The 15,017-nt window shown below is 51.5% G+C and overlaps 1 protein-coding gene across 1 annotated transcript; it reads right to left on the bottom strand.

Annotated features, from left to right (window-relative positions):
* Window positions 1-5,240: 5,240 nt before the first annotated feature.
* Window positions 5,241-12,251, bottom strand: ASB16 (ankyrin repeat and SOCS box containing 16). The gene is made up of 5 exons (XM_070561821.1): window positions 11,761-12,251; window positions 10,017-10,284; window positions 7,342-7,834; window positions 6,848-6,961; window positions 5,241-6,324 (listed from the first exon to the last, which is right to left on the bottom strand). The coding sequence occupies exons 1-5, from the start codon at window positions 12,059-12,061 to the stop codon at window positions 6,139-6,141; spliced, it is 1,362 nt and encodes a 453-aa protein (XP_070417922.1). The 5' UTR covers window positions 12,062-12,251; the 3' UTR covers window positions 5,241-6,138.
* Window positions 12,252-15,017: the final 2,766 nt, after the last annotated feature.

The raw sequence follows: 15,017 nt of genomic DNA on the forward strand, positions 1-15,017 counted from the left end.
AATCTTCCTCAAAAAAAAAAAAAAATCCGTTGTATGCATACACCACATTTTCTTCATCCATTCATCATTAATGGACATTTGTGTTGTTTCCACCTTTTGGCTATTGTAAATAATGTTGCTGTGAACATTGACGTACAAGTATCTGAGTCCCCACTTTCAATTCTTTTGTCTGGCTTCTTTTGATCAACAGTTTGTGAGATGAAAGGTACTCTTAATTTCTGCATACATGTACCTTTTGAATTTAAAGCTTAGTGTTTTCATTTTGAAGAACACAGGTGAGGGCAGGGCATCGTGGTACAGTTATACAGAATTGTGAAGAATGAGTAGAGATTTACCAAACAAAGTTCCAAACAGAGAGAACAGCAGGTCCAAGGGCTCTCAATAAATACTTGAGGGAATGAAAACCACTGAGTTGAACCATTGTTAATGCTTTTCAGAGTTTATGATATGCCAGGTACTAGCCTAAGCACTTCACATACATTATTTCATAGTGCTCTATCAAGTAGCTCTTATTGTACCCATTTTACAGGTTTGGAAACTGAGGCTCAGAGAGAATGAATAATTGTCCAAATTATGCAATTAGTGGTATAGGTAAAGTCCTCCAGATCTCTCTCTCTCTCTCTTTTCATATATAAATATATACATATCTTTTATATATATATCTTCATATATATACGTATATACCTTATAGGCAATATTTGGTCCCCTACTTTTTTCACTTAACACCATACCATGAAGCTTTTCTCATGTCATTGAATATTTTTATAGCATCATTAATATAGTTTTAAATAGCTGTTCAACAGTATTGCCTTCCGTGTTGTACTATAATTTTTAACTATAAACTAATCATCTCATTTGGATGGACATTTAGATTGTTTTCAGTACTTCATTTTTAAACAGTGCTTTGATAAACATCTTTGTCTTTTTTTTTTTTCCGGCTTTTTCTCCCCAAATCCCCCCAGCACATAGTTGTATATTTCAGTTGTGGGTCCTTCTAGTTGTGGCATGTGGGACGCCACCTCAACGTGGCCTAATGAGTGGGGCCACGTCTGCTCCCAGGATCCGAACTGGTGAAACCCTGGGCCGCCAAAGTAGAGTGTGCGAACTTAACCACTCCGCCATGGGGCTGGCCCCTGTATGTCTTTGATGACAGATTTTCGTACACATCCATGATTTTTTTCCCTAGGATAAAAAATCCTGAAACTGGGACTGGTGGGTCAAAGGGTGTTCACAGTTTTAGGGTTTTTGATACATGGTGTCACATGGTCCTCTAGAAGGTTGTGCCTCTTTCCATTGCCACCAGCAGCGTGAGTAACACCCACCAGTATTCCCTTCCCAAAAACAATGTAGCGGCTGGAGAGGAACAGGGAATAGATGGAGGAGGTTTGAGAGATGTGAGAATCCTGAAGATGTTTATGAACCAAGAGGAAGGAGCAGAGGAAAAGTGAAGATGAAGGCAATCTGAGAAGGGAATAATTGACTGAGCTCCCTCTGGAGCCCTGAAGCAACGAGCCAGTGGTCGGGCCTCCCCTGCAGAGGAGGTGGGAAACGGCTTTCCCACTGCCCCATGTGCCTCGTCCATCCATCTGGGGTTAGGTACACACACTCTGTGTTCCCCAGGCTGCATGGACTGACTTGTGCCATGGCATTTTTCACAGTACATCGTCATTTTTTATTTTTCTGTCTTACCAAATTCCTTGAAGACAGGAACTGTGGTTTTTTTCTTTTATCATTCCAGTATCCCCAACATCTATCCCAGCACCTGCATACTTGATAAAGATTTTTTAATGAATGATAGATGGATTCAGAGAAGGTGCAGGGAAGAGACGGGGAATTTGACTGAGTTCTCTCGTCTGCTGGTCAGAGGTGAAGTCTTACGGCCGTGGCAGTGAGGAGAATGGATGGAAGGGAAGCAGGAAGGCTTGGCTAGGGATGGAGATAGACTCGGAATGCTCAGCAGCTGGGATGGAGGGTTCCAAAAAGTGGAGGCTGAGTCTGACAGGGGATGCGTTTTGTAAGTGTGTTCAGCAAAGGAAAAGATGCAGTTGAGTTAAAGTTGTTTTGAAAGAGCTTGCAGGGTTAAGTTTTGACGGTGGAGGAATTATGTAGGAGAGGAAAAGCGAGGAAAGAAAGCAGCCTGAAGCTGGGACTATATCACAGCCCAAAGCTGGTCTCTTTTTTTTAATTAATTAATTTATTTATTTTAAGATTTTATTTTCCTTTTTTCTCCCCAAAGCCCCCTAGTACATAGTTGTATATTTTTAGTTGTGGGTCCTTCTAGTTGTGGCATGTGGGACACCACCTCAGCATGGCTTGATGAACGGTGCCACGTCTGCGCCCAGGATCAGAACCGGCAAAACCCTGGGCCACCGAAGGGGAACGCGTGAACTTAACCACTTGGCCACAGGGCCGGCCCCTTGGTCTCTTTTAAATACAATAAAAATTAAAGATTAACAGAGTATTTTAATGGATCTTAACTTCTTGGACATTTTTCATGATGTAGTTTATGAAATATTTATTTTTCCTAAACTATTGAACTTAAGTATTTTTATACTTTTATATGCAATAAAGATGGTTATAGAATGGTGAATGTATCTGTAAATCCTGGGATGCTGCCTTAACTAAATATGCTTATAGTAAGTCCGTTTTATTAAAAACCAAAAAGCGCTCCTTCCCTAAACACTAGATGTTATTTGTTTCATGTTTGCCAATCTGAAAGGCAAAGGGGCGTCTGTTCCTTTAATTTGCATTCATTGAATTACTAGTTTGCACATTTTTCATATTTCATCAACCACTTTGTAAATTAACTGTTTGGGCCTTTTGCCTTTTCTTCCCTCAAAAGAATTTTTTAATTATTTATTTAACAGATTTTTTTTTTAAAAGATTGGCACCTAAGCTAACATCTGTTGCCAATCTTCTTTTTCTCTTGTTCTCCTCCCCAAAGCCCCCAGTAGAGAGCCACATATTCTAGCAGTAGGTCCCCTGGCTGTGCTCTGTGGGACGCCCCTCAGCACGGCCTGACGAGCAGTACTAAGTCCACACTCAGGATCTGAACCGGCAAAACCCTGGGCTGCCCAAGCAGAGTGCAAGAACAACACCGTTCCGCCACAGGGCCGGCCCCAAGAATTTTTTTAAATTTCATAAGAATGCATGGATACCCATTTGTAAAAAATTCAAATATGGACCATAAACAGCCCCATGGGCACAGTCCCTCTCCCCTCCCCACAGGGGAATTCTTGGGTACTTGCCGTCCAGGCCTCGTTCTATTCATCTGCAATCATGGGGTTTGGTTTGTTTGCTGTACATATTGTCTGCCAACCTGTTTTTTCTCCTTACCGACAGTCTTGGAAATCTTTCCAAGGCAGTACATACGCCAGTCACTTGGAATCCCTCCCCAGTGCTTTCCTGCTGCGGGTGCTACCCTTTGTAAGGGCTATGCTGAGTTGTTGCAAGCAATGCTGGGATGAATACTCCCATATGCATCAGCCTTTTGTGTAAGCGGGGAGCAATGTTTAAGGGTACTGCTAAATGGCCCACCAAAGAGGCAATTTCCGTTCCCACCAATTGGATGTGCAAGAACTTATTTCTCCATATCTTCACCACACTGCATATTATCAATATTCAAAAATTTCCCCCAATCTAGTGAATAATATCGTATTGTTGTTTTCATTTGCATTTCCCTGATTGCTGGCGAGGCTGAGCAACATCATTCATTTACTAGACAGATATCTGAGTGTCCCCTCTCTGCAAGGCACTGTACAGGCTCAAGTCAACAATGTTGATGTCATTCCTGCCCTCACAGATCAAGGAAAGGAAAGTTTTTAGCTGCAGATATTTTTTCCAATATTTTGCTTTTTAATTATGTCTATGATTTGATGTTTTTATAAAACCAAATTTAAACTTTTTCTCTATCCAGATCTATTAATCTTTTATGCTTTTATCCTGACATATCTTCTCCTACCCCACAATAACATACATAATCATGTGTACCTTTGGGGGGTTTGGCTTTTGCTTTGTTGTTTCTTTTTTGTCTTTTGGAGGAAGATTAGCCCTGAGCTAACATCTGCCAATCCTCCTCTTTTTGCTGAGGAAGAGTGGCCCTGAGCTAACATCCGTGCCCATCTTCCTCTGTTTTATATGTGGGACGCCTAACACAGCATGGCGTGCCAAGCGGTGCCACATCCGCCCCAGAATCTGAACCGCCGAACCCCGGGCCGCCGAAGCAAAACGTGCGAACTTCACCGCTGCGCCAGTGGACCGGCCCCTGGTTTTTTTTTTTTAAAACAACTATCTTTTTGTAGTTGTACCTATAACAGAAAAGGCCACGCTTGGGGTCTGCCTGCTGTAAGGGTGTGGACAGCTCAGCATCCTCCTGACAGGGAGGCTCCCGGCTTGCGCCTAGGACTATAGAGGATTTCCCTCTCTTCTCTCAGGCCTGAGGCTCTGTGAAATTAAGGCAAAAACGTCATCCAGAAAGAAGAGGTTGCTGCTCTGCATAACGAGGTAAAAGACTGTCTTCATGTTGATGGAAGAGAACCTCCACAGGGGCCAGCCCGGCGGCGCAGCAGATAAGTGCACACGTTCCACTTCTCGGCCGCCCGGGGTTCGTGGGTTCGGATCCCGGGTGTAGACATGGGAACCACAGAAGAGTACAAGGGAGCAAAAAATAAACATGGAGTGACAGGTGTCTCCACCATATTTCAACCTAATGACATCCACGCTTTGGTTCTGTGCACAAATCATTTATTTGCGTTCATAAAAACTGGCTTGGCTTGAAAACCTTCCTCTTAAAGACGAATGGTGGTACATTTGACTCTGGGACCAGAGGAGGGAGTGAGAGAGGGAGGGGACAGCTGGTGGTTGGCCCTCCTGTCACAGGCCCTAAGAGACCACGAGTGTGGTGACCACCGTTTCAGACACCATGCATCACTGGGGGGTGAAGGTGGGGGACACACAACCACAAACGGGTCCCAGGCATCATGCATTTATTCCTCCCTCAACAGCCCTTTACTGAAATGCCTGTTCAAGGAATATAAGCCAGTCTCAGCCTCGTGGAGGCAGACACAGGCTCTTAATTAAATAAGTGCGATACCAAGGAAGGCTCTGCAGAGACAGTGCTATTGGGTTGAGTCTTGAGGATCAAATCAGCCTTGACTAGGGCAAAAAATGGGGGAAGAGTATACCAAGCAGAGACAACAGCACACGCAAATACCCGGGAGCAAAGGGGAGCAGGTCATATCTCACAACCGGTAACTAGTTTATTAAGGCTGGATTACAGGAATCTCAGAAGGGAGGAGGGGAGTCAGGAGGCCAGAGGGCTTGGTGGAGGCAGGGAAGAGAAGCTGTGTCTGACTTGTTGAGTTTTGATTTTAGTCTGAAGGTAGTGAGGAGCCACTGAAGGGCACAATCAGAGTTGTGATTCCCAAAGATCGTTCTGGCATCCTTTGCAGAGCATGGGCTTCAAGACCAGTCAGTGAGGTCCTCCCTTCAAGTGACAGAGCAGGGCAGCTTGAGGCAGAGTCTGTCACTCTTTTTTTTTTTTCAGGGGAAGATTCCTCCCTAAGCTAACATCTGTTGCCAATCTTCCCCACCCCCCCAGTACACAGTTGTGTATAGTTGTAAATTCTTCTGGTTCTTCTGTGTAAGCTGCCGGCACAGCATGGCTACTGACAGATGAGTGGTGTGGTTCCATGTCCAGGAACCAAACCTGGGCCACTGAAGCAGAGCATGCAGAACTTTAACCACTAGGCCATCAGAGCTGGTTCTCGAGTCTGTCACTCTTTAGGAGGCTGAACAGGTACATGGGTAGTGGTGGGGATGGGGGAGTGAGCAAGAAGAATCACCGCCTCCTGGCTCAAGGCCTGGGTGGATAGAGGGACCATCATCCATTTAGGCACAGGAGGAGGAGGTGGCTGAAGGCTGAGTCCTCAGACCTTCCCATTGGTGAGAGGAGCTGAAGCTCAAATCGAGCTGGAGGTCAGCAGGTGGCTCAAGAAGCCAGTAGAGGGATGAGCTCTCCCAGGAAGGCATGCAGAGTATGGACAAGAGGGCCAGGGACTGGTCCTCTAGGGTTGGAGGGGGAGTGACAACAGGTGGAAGGGGCAGGACACAAGTTGTGGGAGCAGCCAGGCGTGGGGCTCACTGGATGCGCCCCTCCACACGCAGCAGCAGGTAATCCCTGAGGAGCGGGGGCAGTGGGAGGCGGGCAGCAGCCTGTCGGCAGCGGCTACCCAACTGAGCACGCACAGCCAGCCGGGCCAGGTGCTGCAGGCGCCTTGGCTGGTTCACCATGCACAGGGCTGATCTGTAGAAGGTTTCGTGCTCCTAGGCCAGGAGTAGAACAGGGTCAGATGGCCCAGTGCTCTCACCTCTACCCTTCCACCTAGGAGCCACCTAGTAGTGGGGGCCCTGGGATTTTGCAACATGCATCCACCTGGGTGTTTGGTGCATCTTGAGGGACTCAGATTCAGTGCCAGAGAGGCCCTGCAGAGGTCATAGGAGCTGGGACCACACTGCAGAGCAGGGTCTCAGCCATGTCTGCACCCACCCCAACTCCAAAGATGCTGGCACAGTGCCCACTGAGTCAGAGATGCCTGACAAATGTCTGTGCTGATGAGGTGAGAGAGAGGCTGGAGAGGTGTGTGGAACTAGATGTTGTTCTAAGCTGCTGGGGGACTGGGGGCCCCTGGAACCCAGAGGTTCCACTCTGCCCATCCTCCTCTGGCCTGGGGGCCTTCCTGCTCCTCCCTCCAGGAAGCCCATCCTGCAGGGATAGTCCTGGGCTCATCCCTCCTCTCCATCTCCCCCTAGGGCCCAGGAAGGAGCTGGGCCCCTGCGGTGGACATACCTGCCACAGCTCTGGGAACACTGCCTCGACCCAGGTATCACAGGATGGGACACAAGGGTAGGCATTGAGCAGGACTTCCAGGGCCCGAGGGAAGTTGGCACAGTGTTTCAGCATCTGGGAAGCAAAAGAGGGTCTCAGGGCCTCATGCCTCTCCCAACCAAGGCAGATCCAAGGACAGCCTAAGCCAAAGCCCGGCTGACACTCAAATCTGGAAGGCTAAATCTGAGTCTCTCCTCATCCTTTTCCATGCCTCAGTTTACCCCATCCTCAAGTGTGCTCCAACCTCCTGGCCCCACCGTTTCCCTGGGAGTTCTTTTCTCCCTTGGACTCCCTCCCCCATAGCCCTCACTGTCCTTCCCAAGATGGGGACAGACCTCTGGCCACAGAGGTTGGGCTCAGTCTCTTGGCCCCTTTCTTCCCCGGCGGCAGGGCAATTTCAGCCGCAGGCTCCCCCCACCCAGCTGGAGCCACTTTCACAGGCCCTCCCTGCGCACCTCAGGCTGCACAGGCTGGGCCCCGTAGTCCAGCAGCGCAGCGAAGAGGACGTCGGGCTCCCAGTTGGTGGCGTCCTGGATGGCCTGCAGCGCGCAGTCCATGGGTGTGTGGCCCGCCCCGTTGGGTACTCCAGCGCAGGCCCCGTGGAGCAGGAGCAGCTCAGCCAGGCCTCCGCAGCCGTTGGCACAGGCGTTGTGCAGTGGCGTGTGCCGCTTGCGCCCGGCCACCCGGGCATCAGCGCCGGCCTCCAGGAGCCGCCGCGCTGCCGCCTGGTGCCGCCGGCCGCAGCCGGGGCCCTCGGCCCCAGCGCACGCGGCGTTCAGGGCCGTCTCGCCTTGGCTGGTGCGCAGGCGCACGTCGGCACCGTGCTCCAGGTAGAGAGCCACGTGCTCCTCCAGGCCACGCCCTGCTGCCACGTGCAGGGGCGTCATCTCGCTGTCCTGCGCTGCCAGGTTCACCGTTGATCCTGCCTCCAGCAGCAGCTTGGCGCACCTGGGGACAGGGCACAAGGTCCCAAGGCAAATCCTCAGGGAGCAAGGCCTGGCCTGGGAAGCCCTCAGCCTGCTGCCATCCCCAGCCCCTTTCTTCCCAGCCGCCTCTCCTCAAGGCGAGCCTGGTGTCCACCATCAGACTCATAGAAGCCCCATGACAGACAGCAGAGCTGGAAGGCCCATCGAAGTCACGAGGAGCATCTTCAGTTTTCACATGAAAAACTTCAGCCCAGAAAGGTTGCAGTGCAGCCAAGGACACCCAGCAAGTTAGTGGCCATACCAGAATTCATACTCACTGTCTCAGACAGTACCTCCCAGAGTCTGACCTGACTGCCCAGTCCCACTGGGACCCCAAGGCCTGGTTCTGAATCATCTTTTAGTGGTCTTCTAACATTTTGATAGCACGCAAAAAAATCGAAAACCCACTACTATGTACCCTATGAAACAAAGAAAATTAAAGACTGTGAGCCAGAAAGAAAAAGAAACAGAAATCCTAATATTTTCTTCCTGCCTCCTAACTTGAAGACTGCTTTTGCAGACCAGCCATACCCAGTCCCACAAAGGAAGGTGCTTGGGGACCCGCCTACGCCACTGTCTCCTAAAGGAAACAAACAAACCAAAGGACAAAAACCAGATTTGGGGAGCATGTGTTTCACAGTCTTATAGTCCCTGGAGAAATTAATAGGCCAGAACACTGTAGAGGCAAATACAAATTGTTAACCACCATGGGGTAAACCAAACATGCGACAAATTAAATTAATGGTGAAACTAAACTAACAGTAACTTATAGTTAAGAAGCCAGAATGGCAGCCACTAGAAACTCAGGAGCAGATCCATCAACCCCGAGGAAACCCTGATGACCAATGTCCCTCCCCAGAAGGACTGGAATTCCAGCTCTCCTTCAATACACGTGTCCAGTGAGCCCTTTGCTCAGTGGCCAAGAGTCAGGTAGCAGCCTGTCACTCATAAACTACTGAATTCATTTCCTGGGTAAATTCTAATCATGGGCTAATTGTTGTTTCCAAATACTAAATTTAAATAGCACTGAAAAGCTCACTCAGTAGGGTTCCAGTAAGTGGAACCATTCTTATTTCACTTAAAAGGATAAAGTCTGTTGGGAAGTGTACCATGTGCCCATAAGAACTCAGGAAGGGGCTGGCCCCGTGGCTGAGTGGTTAAGTTCGCACGCTCCGCTGCAGGCGGCCCAGTGTTTCGTCGGTTTGAATCCTGGGCGCGGACATGGCACTGCTCATCAAACCACACTGAGGCAGCGTCCCACATGCCACAACTAGAAGGACCCACAACGAAGAATATACAGCTATGTACCGGGGGGCTTTGGGGAGAAAAAGGAAAACAATAAAATCTTAAAAAAAAAAAAAAAGAACTCAGGAAAGGGCTGGAAAATTTGGATCACTTTCTTTTTAAAGATTTTATTTTTTTCCTTTTTCTCCCCAAAGCCCCCCGGTACATAGCTGTATATTCTTCATTGTGGGTCCTTCTAGTTGTGGCATGTGGGACGCTGCCTCAGTGTGGTTTGATGAGCAGTGCCATGTCCGCGCCCAGGATTCGAACCGACAAAACCCTGGGCCGCCTGCAGCGGAGCGTGCGAACTTAACCACTCTTCCACGGGGCCAGTCCCTGGATCACTTTTGTGTCCATCCCTCATCTAGATCCAGCCGGGGAGAGGGTCCCAGCCCACAGGCTGTGGCATGTCTTCCAGGAGCCCTTGACTCCTTACCCCTGCCCACCCAGTCTGTGGACCTGATTTGTAAATGTGCAAACACCGTCATGTAGAGGGTCCACGAAACTGATGACCTCAAAAAGGTGGGAGGAGGAGGTGTGGGGAGGCCTCAGACTAAGGTTGGGAAACACCGGGTTAGGTCTTTCTTGTTGCCTACCTCAAAACAGCTGGGAATTTGGCTACAGAGGATTCACAGGGAATCGGAGATTGCAGTTAGAATGGGGTTTTCCCCAAAAAGCAACAGGGCTTCTGCCTCTGGGGCTCAGCTGATGTGACCTTGGACAAGCCAGTTTTCTCATGCATGGAATGAGACCAGTCTCCCAGGTTGTTGTGAGGACATGGGTATGTAAGGTGCCTCTCCCCTTTTCCTGGCCGTATGAGCTGGAGACACACATATATACACACCCCCTTCCCCAAACCATCTCAGCCCCTGGGCACCTACTGCAAGGATTCAGGGGATGTGCAGAGGTGCAAGGGGGTCATGCCCTCTTCAGACAGCACGTTGGCCTTAGCGCCGAAGGTCAGCAGCAGCCGTACACTGTCGGTCTGAGCCCGGGCACAGGCCTCATGCAAGGCGGCCCGGCCCCCGACCCGGGCATCCAGCTCAGCTCCCTGCCGGATCAGGTGGCGGGCGCAGTCGGTGTAGCCTCGGGCCGCAGCGATGGTGAGGGGTGCTGTCTGCTTGGTCTTGGGGGTCAGCACCCAGAACCCTGGAGAGAGCAGGCAGTGTTGGGGGATGGCATGTGAGACCAGCAGGTAGGGCAGGCCATGGTGAACAACTTATGCTGGCCTTCCCTCTGCACCCTCAGCTGAGCACAGACACTGTGCCAGGCTGTACCTGTAGAGAGGGCTCACTCAAGCCCTGAACTGGGAGTGTAAACTGGGACAGCCTTTTAGAACAGTTTGTCAATCTGTAATAAAATATAATATGTGTGTCACAGAAAAAAAATTAGTTGCTCTTTAAAACCACAAGGGCGACTAAGGAGGGTGAGTCCTGTTAGGGAGCCCTCTGGGTCTTTGAGGCGCTGGCGGAGTCCTCGGCTCTTTTTGTTCACTTGGGGGTCTGGCGTTGGGGATGAGGGGAGTTATGCACAGGAAGGCCGGGAGCTGAGCTTGGGAGTGGCCAAAGGGCAGAGCTGAAGGAGCCGGAGTTTGGAGTTCGAAGTTCGAGGACACTCCCCGGATGGGGGCGGGAAATACGAGGTGGGGGCGGCCAAAGAAGAGTGGGGAGCGGGCTTGATCGCGGGACTTGTGTTGGATCCCAATTGTAGAAATGGCCAAAGACTCATTCAAAGGACACAGAAGCCTAATATGAACTGTAAGTTGTCTTACAGCGGAGTAAAGCCCTGGGTTTCCTAAATCTTGGGTAAAGCATGTTTTGTTTTTATTAGGATTGAAATTAAGGCCAAGTTCTATTTGGGGGCTGATGGACATGCTGCAGGATGAGGCCAGGATGCCCTGGGTGGGGCCAGATCTCTAACATGAAGCCAAAGAGGAATTTGGAGCCAGTGGTGGCTGCGAGAGCATAAGCTCTCCAAGGGTTTTGAACCCCCACATCCATGGGTGGGAGCTGAGGCAGTCTCCTGTCAGTCTGAAGAGCAGGGTGATCTCAGCTGTGGTATTTGCTTTGCATGGGCAAACCCTCCGGTCAGAATAGATCCTAAGGAAATCATCTGGCAAGTACACAAAGATGTTTGTCATATTGCTATTTAAAATAGCTTAAAAAAAAAAAGGGAACCCAATTTGTTTGGGGGCTAGTTATATCCATCATGGCACACTCATACAATAGAATTTATGCACCTATTTAAAATATTATGTGGACTTCTGCTATCGACATAGAAAGGTGTTACCTGAAAAAATCAGGTTATAAAATAGCATATGGGGTCTGATTTCATTCTATGAAGGAAAAAATATCATGTGTGGATGTATATTCAGAGAAAAAATTACATTAGAATATAACTGTGTTCCTACGTAATTAATATAATATGTTAACGTAACTTTAATTCTGAAAAGACACACAAACCACTAACTACGCCTCATCTCTGTTTAGGGGGGAGCTAGAATGGGCAGTGGAAAGGGATGGTCTAGTCTATGGTCTGGAGGGAGAAGATGGGGCTGAGACTCTCCCCCTCTCTCCACCCCCCCTTCCCTCTCTCTCCTCTTTGCCCCCACCTGGTACTACCTACCCTGTTCGGCCGACCAGGCCAGCTGATTGCTCACGGTCTCCACAATCATGTTGGCAGTGTCTTCATCTTGGAACAGAGCTTGGACCTGTTGCAGGTCGCCGGAGAACAGGGCATTGTGGACAGCTGGGTCTCGGCAGGAGCGGCGTGGCCTAGTGAGGTGGGCCTGGGAACTTGGGGGGCACCTGTGGCTCCTGCACTGCCGGGCCGCAGCCCGCCGCCGGTCCTCCCACTCCAGCCACTCCCGCTGCAGGCGGAGAGAGCGCAGAGTGGAGGAGGTGAAGGGGAAGCTCTCCTCCGCCATGAGGAGGGGCCCAGGGGTCTGGGCAGTGGCAGCTGAGCAGAGCTGGGTTCCTCAGCCCGACTCCCACCCTCGCTCTGAGGAGCCACCCTGCCCCCTCACCCGATACCCAGAGAGAGGAGCAGCTGAGGCTATAAATAGGCCCTTTGCTGCTCTGGTAAACACTCTTTGCCCAGAGTCGTGATCCTGGAGCAGAGAAGGTGTTGGGCCAACCCCCAGCCCAGGGCTAGGGCCAGCTTCTGCCTGTGCTGATAGCCTCCGATAGGGCAGCTGGCCCTCAGCTGAGGCCACCCCTGAACCCCAGGATCTGCAGCCATCCATCTCTGGAGGGAGCCTCTTGGGTTGGCAAGGGCCAAGGTGAGTGAAACAGTCAGTCAGGGAGATGGACAGGACAGGGAGGAGGAGCCAGAACCTCTCCGACGTTGGCTGGAGGCAGACCCCAGCCCAGGAAATAAGGGCCGGTCAAGGAGTTCAGAAGCTCTCCCCAGCATCTGCAGGCACAGCACATGTGCGGCAACGTGCACATGTGTGCACGGGGCTTTACAGTATTTAAGCCACTCATATCCATCTTCACTCCCACGGCCGCACTTCCCGGCTCGCCAAAGTAAACGGTAAGCTTGGTTTTGACAAAAAATTATATGTGATCAGGCTAATTTATCACAGTTGAACACCTCTGAGACGGGTGGTCTTGTGTCTGTTTTATCAATGAGGAACTTAAGCCTTAACAAGATAAAACTACTGGCTCAAGGTCACAGCTTGTGAGGGGTGGAGCCAGGACTAGGACCCCAGTTGGCCTGACTCCACAGATGGTGCACTTTGGCTCCAGCTCCTGAGGTCACGCGAGGGCGAAGACAGTTGTGAGAGCCTGTCCCCACCCTCCAGGCAGGACAGCGTCATCTCTAGAAACTGCCTTCAGTGAGTCTTGTTTCCCGCTCTCCCACCAGCTCCTAAAAGGGCTCACGTGCCTGCCTGAGGGCCAAGGGGCTGACCTCGCACCTCTGGGGACTCCAGCCACAGAGACTTTCAAGCCGCAAACTCATTCACTCTGAGGAGAAAGCGGCTCTGCTTCCAGGAGCCTCTAGGGGGAGGAATAAGGCCATGAAACAGCAACAGCTGGTGTGGCTGCTAAGCCAGGGAAGGGGAGGGTGGGAGGGATGACAGCCCCGCCTCAGAAGCTCTCCTAACCCTGCCACTCACCCATTGTGCTGGTGGGCCAGCTCTCGGCCCCTCGGCCCCTCAGGGTTGGCCTAGCCCCATCCCGCCCTGGCTGCAGGCCATAGCTGTTCTGTCTCCCAGCACTGCGGGCTCCTCCTGGCTCCCAGGTCGGCTGTGCTTCCCCTCCTCCACCGTCCCCCGGCCCCACAGCAGCCTGCTCAGTTGTCGCTGACTTTTTCCTCGCCCTGGTCCCCTCACATGAAGTTTCAGCTCCCGTTCTCACATTTTCAGTCACTATCTCAGTGCCTTGAACCTGGACCAGCCCAGCCTCCTGCTTGGTGTTCCTTCCTCTGGCCACAACCCCTCTGCTCCACTGCCCAAATGGAATGATCTAAAATGGCCACTTCCCTACTTTGAAAACTTCTGCTGACTTCCAACACCTGCCCTCCCCAACTCAGCCCAGTTTCTTGGTTCGGCCTCACATCACGTGGCGTTCTCATCACAGCTCCTCACCCTTCACTGCCGTTCCCTCTCACGTGGCTCTCTCTGCTTGTGATTCCCCTCTGATTCCTTCCTCAAAGGTCACCTGCTCTGGGAGACATCCGTGCAGTTCCAGCCACCCCCACTCCGTGCTCCTGAAGGACCGTGCACTTCATGAAGCACCTGTCTCAACGAGCTGCAGATGACAGTAGGCAGTGCTAGATGCGGGCTCCAGAGCAGGCCTGAGTTTATTCAGCTGGGTCTCTGGTACCCAGCAGGGCCCAGCGCACAGGTCCTGACGTGGTGTTTGGGAGCACTTGGCTTGTAGCGGGCTGGCCTCTTCCATGTAGGGCATCGACTGAGGGCCCCTGTTCTCTGCCAGAGCAAACACTCATCCGCCTGCCCCAGTGGGTGGCAGCAGCCTGGGCTGTTTCCGGCACTGGCCTTCCCCTGCTGTTCACCCACTCTGGCCCCAGCTTCTTGGTGCTGTTCCAGGGTGGGTGATCCCAGAGGAGGAATGAGATCATGCACAGCAAGGGCTAGGAGATCCTCAGAGAAAGGTGCCTCTATGAACGCAGCTGTGAGTAACCCTGTTGGAACCCATTTGGTGTTTTAACTGCCCCGCCAACGGCCTGGTTGAGCACCCACAGCTGGGTTCCCAGGGTTGGGAGCTGGCAGGGCTGGGTGGGGTCAAGAAGGGCCAAGGTAGGGGTGGGTGTCCCTTTCCTCCGGAGGCACACAGCAGTCATGATGTGTGGGGCCTGAGGCTGTGCTGACCTCCCCAGCCTCTCTGCGGCCTTCTTGTCACACAGGCCTGAATGTGCTCTGATTATAGCTCAGTCCCCAGAGAGACCATGTCTTCTGTCTCCTGTCCTTAACCTCAACTTTCTGAGGGCAGAAAAACTGTCTTTAGTGTCAACTTCTTGAGTCCTTTACTTCAACCCACACATGAGCCCACAGGGAGCTCACAGCCCGTGGGGTGATGAAGCCCACCACAAGAAACCAGGACGTCAGTCAGGACCGTGAGCAGTAGAGACTAGGGCTCGAGGGGTTGAGTGGGGAAGGGCGCTGCAGGCCAGGGGCACGGGCTGGTTTAGGTGCAGGAAGACCACACGGCATAGGTGAACTCTAGCCCAGATCTAAGCTGCATAGGCAGAGCTGGGGAGTTAGCTGTGTGTGGAAGAGAACGAAGTGCTGGTCTGCTCAGGTGGGAAGAACACATGGGCGTGTGAAGGGGCCAGGGTGCTGGGGTAGTAGCCCCTTCTTGCTCCTGGGCTTGGGACACAAAGGCTTCCAGAATGGGCCCTGCTGCAACCAGCAGCCA

Source organism: Equus przewalskii, chromosome 10 (assembly GCF_037783145.1).
Source record: "Equus przewalskii isolate Varuska chromosome 10, EquPr2, whole genome shotgun sequence".
NCBI classification, from domain to species: domain Eukaryota; kingdom Metazoa; phylum Chordata; class Mammalia; order Perissodactyla; family Equidae; genus Equus; species Equus przewalskii.